This window comes from Lepidochelys olivacea (genome assembly GCF_965140295.1).
Source record: "Lepidochelys olivacea isolate rLepOli2 genome assembly, chromosome: 4".
NCBI classification, from domain to species: domain Eukaryota; kingdom Metazoa; phylum Chordata; order Testudines; family Cheloniidae; genus Lepidochelys; species Lepidochelys olivacea.
The window spans coordinates 61977822-61987131 of record NC_140414.1 but is presented as its reverse complement, the minus strand read 5'-3'; the positions used below and the strand labels follow the sequence as shown (position 1 = coordinate 61987131).

Below are 9310 nucleotides of genomic sequence, written 5' to 3'. Positions count from 1 at the left end.
ACGGTCTCTACGTAAAAGAATAAATGGACACAAATCAGATGTTCCTGTTAACTGCTGGCAATGGCCCACCTTGCTTATCACTACAAAAGGTTTTCACCCCCCCCCCCTTGCTGGTAATAACTCATCTTAAGTGATCACTCCCCTTACAATATGTATGATAACACCCATTTTTTCATGCTCTGTGTGTATATAAATCTCCTCACTGTATTTTTCCACTGAATGCATCTGCTGAAGTGAGCTGTAGCTCACAAAAGCTCATGCTCAAATAAACTGGTTACTCACTAAGGTGCCACAAGTACTCCTTTTCTTTTTGCGAATACAGACTAACACGGCTGCTACTCTGAAACCTACCAATTTCTAGTGTACGACAGGAACTGGGCGTACTACTCCAGCCACCTGAGCAGCCCCTTAGACAACTGTGTGAACTGTTCTGAGGCTCCATGCAGTCATGTCACAGCTCTGTGCATTGACAAGGCGGTATTTGAAACCCCAGAAAAGTATGTACGTTCGGACTTGTTTAGTCTGCGTGCGCGCTAAGGGTTCATAGACTCCGGTCTCCTTTCGCAGCTGGGTACATCATCTCACAGAGGGAAGAGCTGCTCTGCCGAGGCACTGGGCCATGCTGCGGCTGCTGAGACGTTCCGTCCCGCCAGGAAACAAACCCCCCTCGGCCACCGACACCCAATTTCTGCAACCACTGCCGCGGGCTCACCCCAAGGGCGTCCCCTTCCAATCCCCCTGCTCCTCCCTACGCCGGGATCGCCGCCGCCGCCGCGGCTGCCTGGCAGCGCCTCTACCCGGTTCCAGCCTCCTGCCCCGCCCCGCCCCGTCTGCCTCTCAGACCGGGCGCAATTCTGTCCCCGCCCCGTTCACAGCAGCGAACAGACGGTGACGCCAACCAAGGGCAGAACCGAATGCCCCGACCTCAGCCGCGGTTACTGCGCATGCTCACATCACTTGTCGGTCCGGCCCCTCCCCGCAGGCACGGCCCCGGTTCCCATGGTAACGACTCTGCGCGTCCTAGGACTCGCCGAGCTGCGGTAGGTGTAGCTGCGCCGGCGGGTGAGCGGGGCCCGTGTGGGTATCGCTCCCTACCCGGCTCAGTCACCCCGCGGGGGTTCGGTGCTAGAGGCGGGGTTGGTCGGGTGAGGCCCCGCTTGCCGGGCCCCTGGGGTGGGGGGTGTTAATCCCTCTGTGGGTTTCCGGTTTGCCCCCTCCCGGGGTGGTGCCGTGCGAAGTGCGGGAGGACAGCGAGGATACCCCCAGCCCTTCGTGTGGGCGGGGGGATCTTGCTGCTCGGAGCAGATCTGCACAGCACCGGCGCTCGCAGGGCTCTCCACTGGGAGTAAGCTGGAGAGTGTGTCTGGCGCTGTACGTCCAAAGAGGCGCAGAAGCCGCGGTGCGATTCGTGCTGCCTGCTTGGGCGGTGCCATGCTGTCAGGGCCGTTACACTGAGCTGGAGGCTCGCTCCTGTGTTGTGTGCCACAAGTGCTTTTCTTTTCAAAATATTATTTGCCCTGTTGCTATTGTAAATGCAACACAATGAGGTGGTTCGAGTCTCCTGGAGCTGAGTCCTGAGTGTGCTGGAAAAAGTGATTGAAAAGAATCCTGAGGGGAGCAGTAGGAGCACCGCTCACTCAACACTTATCAGTTTAAAATACTTTCCCTAGCTTCTTGCAAACTGGAGCATGTTTAAAAAATTAAATAAGCAAACAATTAAGAGTCTGCAGTTAAGTTACACAAAGAATAGTGTGTTCCCAGACAAATTTGCAGTTGGTTAATATAAGATTTCCTTTACCCTCCTCAAAGTTCATCAGATACTTAATTTGCAAAAATCTAAAAAATTGCAAATGGCAAGAGTCCTCAATCCTCCACTGTGTGACATGCTGTTCCATGTTGTACATTAAAATGATGCATCACACAGTGAATTCCTTTAACTGTGTTTTTATCCATTATTCTTAAGCTCTTTGTTTTTAGTTCCCATCTCTCAAAGCCACTTCAGCCTTATCCCTCCTCTTCTGTTTTCATCCTTTTCTTACCTACATATCTATCTTCATATTGCTGCTGGTCTTTCTCTTTTCCTGTTTTCTGATGGCATGGTTAGTGAAGCAGCACCAGTTCTCAGGAAGGCTGCCTCTTCACTAGGGAATGTTCAGAAAACATTGCTACTGGTGCTAACACTACTGGGAGACCTAATGTAGGAAAAGCTCTGGTGAGATCCAGCATTTTGAGCAGCTGAAAGTTGTAGCACAGGGGGAATTTCCCCTTAAAAGTCTGTAACATAGACATGACTGAAAATGCTTTACTTCACACACTGTTCATGGATGTTGTTTCTTGAAGTCTTGATTCAGCATAGAGGGATGGAAGCATCACACTTTGGTGGTGGTCTTTTGTCAAGGTGACATTTTGTTATTCTTGAATATTTTATAAATAAGTATCAATTTTATACAGTTAGTCATATAATAGATAAATGGTTATACAGATATCTCTGTGGCACCCATTCATGTAAGTGGATCATATGGGAGGATTTGGGCCCATGCAAAGTTCCGTTAACTTTTGACACACTCATCATGAACTTAGGAGTTTGGCTGCGTGAATCAGGTTGCAGAGTCAGGGCTTTTTTACAGTGCCATAAGCATTTATGGTGCTTTGCAGATGAAAAGTGACATGGCCTCTGCTCCGAGAGCTTAAAGTCAATACTCTATTTGAGGGCAACTAAATGTCTTGATCCCTATTACTGCAAAAGCTGATTGGTTTTAATGGTGTGTGGATTTGGAACATGCTTTAGAAGAGAGGTAGATGAAACAAAATATTAGCCATTATATAGAGTAAATTTAATAACTTCATTTGGATTCTATAGAGTCTATAAATTTGTTATCTTTATTTTTAGCCATCTTAGGAGTGAACAAGTGCCTTCTATACAGTAAGTGTTCAGTTATATTCTCTATCCTCTACCATTCTCCAGTCCAAAGCCCTGTAAGATTGACTTTATTGATTTCTAGAATGCCTATTGTGGCAGCAAAGTCCTTAATCATAGGAACACAGGAATTGCCATACTGGATCAGTAGAGCCCTGCAAATCTGCAGATATCAGCTTTATATCTGTGGATATCTGCAGATGCAGTGGATATCCGCAGACCATGTTTGCAGATCATGGATGGATAAGGATCCAGATTTTCTATCTAGAGCCCTTCAAATCTGCAGATATCCACTGACCATGTGTGTGGATCACTGATCGGATGCAGATACAAATTTTGTATTCTCACAAGGCTCTATGAATCAGACCCAGTCTGTCTAATCTGTTATTCTGTCTCTTACAATGGCCAACACCAGATGCTTCAGAGGAGGGAATAAGAATGCCATACTAGGCAATGTGGGATAACCTGTCCCCAACATACACAGCAATCATCACGCTATCTAATAGCGATTGGCTTAAACCCTGAAGCACAAGGTTTAATATCCCTTCCAAAATGTTGTCATTAGTTAAGATTATCATGCTGCCTGGTAGGGGACACAGCTAAGAGTGCCATTCTCAGGTCAGACTGACATAAAAGAGGGCATGTACCCCAAACTGGTGGTCTATTCTATCATGAAATTTCACTAAGCCAGTAACAAATGTTTGCTTCCAAAATACTATATTAGTTATAATTAGGGTGACCAGACAGCAAATGTGAAAAATTGGGATGGGGGTGACTGGTAATAGGAGCCTACATAAGAGAGAGACCCTAAAATCGTGATATCTGGTCACCCTAGTTATAATGAAGCCAAAGACAGCCCCCTTTCAGGCCCTCTAGCCCCTCATGTACCAAACCAGACTTCTATGATAAATTATTAAAACCAAGAATCCCATATATTAGGTTTTTCCAGTTCAAAAGAACCAGAGGCACACCCAGATTAAATATATTTCAGTTCTTCCCCAAAACCCACTCCAGTAGTCAATCCTTTAGTAATTACAAAACTAAACGTTTATTAATGTATAAAAAAAGAAGAGTTAAGAGGTTAAAATGAATCCTATGCATTACAGTTGTTTGTAGATCAGGATAATAGCAGTGATTTTTAAATCTGCCAGTTTGCAAAAGTCTCTCTGATTCTCCCCAGATATTGGGGTCCTCAGGTCATTGTTCAAAGTTCTTCTTTGTTAGACATCATAATCCAGAGATGTGGAGCAGGAAAGAGGCAAGAGAATGATATCACACTCTCCAATTTATACCCCGCAGCCCACGTGTATGGAGAATTACTATCTCAAACATGGAGTGAAGCATCACATGTTCTATATGCCCTGCTAAGTCAGTGGGCCTCCATTGTCCATATGCTCTCTGAGACATTCTCAAGAGAGGCCTATTAGAAGAGTTGATTCTCCTTAACCATGTCTGGCTCGTCTGGATATAAATCTATCTTGTGGGTGTTACCCAAGCACATATCAATGTGTAGGAAGTTATGAATCTTTGCTAATACACACAACATAAACAGGATAACATTGTGCAACAGATTTCAAATTTTCCAATGATACTTTATAGAAGATCTATTGCAATTGTATAACAGTTGTAACAAACAATGATATAAATGGTGATCTTTTTATAGAACATCACAGTGATAACTGTGGGTATTTTCATATCCGTATAACTATCCAGTCCCTCTTTGAATCTTGTTAAATTATGGGTTCAGCAATTTCCTGAGTTAGTGAGCTTCATAGTTTAATCACATGTTGTGTGAAAAAGTATTTCCTTTATATTGGCTTTGAATTTCCCACCTTTTTAATTTCACTTCATGTCCCCTGAATCACTTGCTTAATTTTAATATGTACTTCATGCTTAAGTGATATGCTGAATCAGAGCCTTATGGTCTTCTCCAAAGCCCATTAAAATCAATAGAAGCCTTTCTATTGACTTTGGTGGGTTTTGGATCAGGCCCTTAGTGTCTAGTCCATCTCTCATTGAAACCAGTGGAAAGACTCCCATTGACTTCAGTGGGAGATAGATCTGGCCCCTATTTAAAGTCGAATTATGCTACTCTCTTTCACAGAATATCAGTTTATCCTGTGGATTGTCTGATTGCTATTAGTAAATGCAGTACAATTTGACCCATGCAGAATAAGTAAAATGTAGAGAGATTATCACTCATTTAAATGAACATCAAAATGAGTTTAAAGGGATATTAACATAAATTGCTTCACTGAAATGTATTACCAATACCTTCCTGTTTTTGCGTACTTATAATTTATATGTAAAGTTTGTCCTTAAGTTTTGGAAATAAAATAAATCACCAAAACTTTCATACACTTATGAAGAAAAAAACTAAAATAAATGAAAAACAAATTAAACACTAAACTAAAACATATATTGCATCTTGCCATGAAGCTAACTTGGGCTGTAAAATACAATTGCAGATGTGCAGTAAGAGATGAGATTTATAGAAGGATTTGTTCTAAAGTCTTGTTCCATCTCTAGCCTTCCTGTCACTGGAACAAAAATATCAATGACCAATCAGTGACTGACCATCTCTCAGTATAGACCACTGCCAAACAGAACTCCCTTTCATAGAAAAACTTATTTAATCACAGACACAAATACAAATCTAGAATTTCTAAAAATTATAATTCTTGACTGAGATTAATTGTTTTTTTAATGACATGGTGGTTTGAGATGTTTAGATGAAAAGTGTCATTGTATACTGTAAATCTGGGTGTTTGTATAATGTCTAGCTTTCACTTGTGCTGTGAAATACAATTGTAAATGTTATCAATACTATTAAATCCCTATTAATCCCCACAGTCGCCTCAACGTAGTGCCCTACTGTATCTCTTTCCTTACCCTCCATTACCTTATTGATATGCTAGTCTAAGTGATGAGGAACAAATATGCATTTTAGAAATTTTAGCACAATATTTTTTGTGTGCTACTGCTCACTATAGCCGCAATGAAATGGATTTTGCTTTTTCAGAAAGGCTAATTTAAATAGGTTTTGCTACCTTTTGATTGATTGGTATCTATCAACTGCTCCTGACAAGTAACAGAAAATTTCCATTCAATAAATGTAACAAATAGCTAACTTTCTTTCCCCCTTTAAAATCCTGTTTCCCACTCCTATTAAAAGTTTATGTCTTGGGGCCTGCCAGCAGGTCTTGCAATACCTACATTTAAACCAAAATTAAAAGTAAGGGTGCTCCTGCTGCTAATGTCTCAGATCACAAACATGCAAAATGAAGGAACTGGCAGCTGAAGCTTTAATGGTGGGAAGTGTAGGCTGAGTACTTGAGAGGAAAGAACACAGTAGCTGTATGTGACAAAAAAGTTCTGTTAACATTTATGTACTTCAAAAAAGACAAACTAGACCGCTCTGTATAGCGATGGGGACTTTTTGGTTTTGTTCTCCATAAGTAAAAGCCTGTGTTCATACAGCATTACTTAGTTATAAAGTTAAGTGGTTTCTATTATTTATTTTGTAGGATAATACAATGCCTGCTGTTGCATCATTATTACACATTGCATGTTTTATCATTTCTTTATTTTACCTATCTATTTAATAAGATACTTTTGACATTTGACAGCCCAGTAGGCCCTTAAAGAAACCTGATTCTGATCTCAGTTACACCCATCTAAATCAGCAGTACCACAATACAGTTACAAATGAGATCAGAATCAGTCCCAGGCATTATGTCCCAATCCAGTAACTCCAAAGACCCAATCCTGCAAAGACATATGCACATTAATCACAGGTGCAAGTCTTTAAAGCAGAGGGACCTAATTTCACATATTATGAAACAAAAGGGGAAAAACAGTAAATGGGGAAAGACTGAGGAAGGGTAAGGGTAAGTCATGGGTCACAGGAAAGACACTATTTTAAATTTTATGTGTATTTTTTTTTTTTTTTAGTTCAGAATGAGTACTTTGCCTCCTGTGCAGATACAGTGTCCAAAGGAACATCGCAGCCTTGGAGAGCAGATGGTTTGCCCTTCAATAAAACTTGCAAGGTATGTGTGTCTCATTGACTTTTGGAAGACTAACACTTTTGCTGTAAATAGCTTCAATCAGATATCTTAAAGAGAAGACAAATTATGGTTTGAGTAGTAGGGATATTTTAAAGCAAAAGTTTAAGACAAGAAAATAATCTATTAGCAAAATTACATGCACATAATGAATAAAAGGCAATAGGAAGTGCAAACTCACTTGTCTTTTTAAGATAGAACAATAGAACCCAAATTATCTTCTTGTCATCTAAAATATATTATGTACTGAACATGTCCATACTTGAATTGGCATCATCTAATCCACAAAGTTGCCTGCAGTTTCAGTAAAATTAAGTTCAATGAAATTTCAAGATGCTGCTTAAAGACTGAAGAAAAGCTTTCAAACAATCAGTGAAGTAAGTAAAGGCAGGAGAGATTAGTACCACCATTTTTCTTTGTCATTATGATAGATTTCAAAAGAGCTCTATTCATGGTATACACTTTCTCCTAAATTTTCAAAAGAGTCCTTTCCTCTTAGTAGGTGTTTACAAATTGGCATGAAAAAATTACCCAACACTTGATAGTTCAAGGACCAAACCTACTCACCAGCCTGAAATACACCAGTGCCTCAACTCATACCCCATACCAAGTCATGTCTCCAGCTACCTGGTATGCCATTAGTTAGTTGCTCCCCACTGCTTGGGTTGGAAGACCCTAGTCTCCCACTGGTTGAGTACTGAGATCCCAATTAATGCTGCTTGCCACTCCAAATAAATCGGTTTAATGTTGGGTCACAGTAAATTAATGCTAAGCAGCCCTGCTTAACCTCCCCCAAATCAATTTATTTTAGTCCTAAACAAAGAGTTCTCTGCATTGAGAGATGCATCAAGGCTGAGGGTTTTTCTACCTCCTGGACCAGACTGCAGCATTTAGAGACTGAGAACAGGATGTAGTGGGTTGAGGAGCAGAGATGCTCCAGCTGGCCTGAAGACCAACAGTGGCAGGACTCCTGCCTGATTTAGCAGAGAGCTCTTGTATGGGCAGTCCTTGCAGAGATTTAGCAGAGAATTCTGTATGGGATAGGTGTGGGGGGGAAGGAGGGATGGAAGCAGCCTCTTGCCATCCTGGCAACGGGCTCCTTGCTATTGCCACACCCTAGTAGAGTACTCTGGGATGGTGGCAGTGGAGCTCCGCATACACAGAATCCTCTGGGGTAGTAGGTGCCCTTGTTGGCAGAGTAATGTTGATGTGGGCACCATATAAACACATAGATCCCTTTGCTGGAATGGTTTGTCCCCCTTAGAATTCCTTCTGAGGGAGGCAAACTCCCAGTTCCCTCTGTGCCAGAAGGTAGGAGTAGGGGCCCCTTCAGGGTATTTTAGTCCTAACAGTAGTAGCCCCTCTCCAGTCTAATGCTAGCAGCAGCTTTGGAGCGGTCTCTGTGCAAGCTTCAAAAGATGTCACCACAGTCTGAGTGACACAGGAGTACACCTGCTATGCCACTAGCATTGGGACTCCATAGCAGATCAGTTGGATGCCTCCATTGCCTTCTGTTCCTGAAGCCTCTCCCCCAATTACTTCTCTTTCCTCCCTGCATCCCCGTTGAACCTTTGCTCTCTGGTTCTAGCCATGTTCCCTTGCACGTCAGGCAGCCAGCTTCTTTCCCTATTCAAAACCTCCAACAAACTTATGCTATCCGGATCTGAAACAGGCAGAGGGGTGGGTGAAATGTTTAAAAGTTTAAGTACTTCAGTAGTTCACTTTAGTACGGCCTTCCAAGCCTCTGGCCACACACTGAGGCAACCTTTCAGTGCAATCCAGCCCTGTTCACATCTTGCTGGATCTGGAGCAGAGAAATGGGGCTGGATCATTTACTCTGTGTAGCCCAGGCTTCCCTGAATCTCTCACTCCCCTCAGGCTTCCCTGAGCAAGCCCTGTCTTGCCATTTTCCCTTGAACATTCTTCCTTTCACTATGCCCATGCTCCCTTGGCATATACCTGCTCCCTCTGTGTCTCCTGCAAGGGTCCTTCAAAATCATACTAACATGGCCGGTAACTCTGACTTTGATTAATATAGCTTACCAGTAGATAATCTTTGAGTAAAGTCTGTTACTATTAACTATCAAAACAATCCATGGTTGGCTTTATAAGCCTTTGTGTGATTGTGGTGTTTTTTTTTTTTTTTTTTTTTTTTAAGAACTGGATAGGGGTATGTGGTAATTTTATTTTGGAAATTAAAGGGAGTTTGTTATGGATGTAAGGAATCTGTTGGCATGTTTGAGTATTATGGTTGAGTGATAAATCATGGGAATGTTAATGTTACTGTAACTTGATTTCTTTGATATTTTGTGTCTGCATTGAAATG

General features: G+C 42.0%; 1 protein-coding gene across 3 annotated transcripts in view; it reads left to right on the top strand.

Annotated features, from left to right (window-relative positions):
• Positions 1–944: 944 nt before the first annotated feature.
• The window catches only part of TTC29 (tetratricopeptide repeat domain 29), a gene marked incomplete at its 5' end in the record, with an annotated part of 206005 nt that continues 197639 nt past the window's right edge, over positions 945–9310 (top strand). For all 3 annotated transcript variants that reach the window (XM_084627078.1, XM_084627076.1, XM_084627077.1), the window contains 2 exons: positions 945–1040; positions 6872–6969. In XM_084627078.1, the coding sequence (XP_084483204.1) occupies positions 945–1040; positions 6872–6969 (194 nt within the window). The remainder of the gene's footprint in view (positions 1041–6871; positions 6970–9310) is intronic.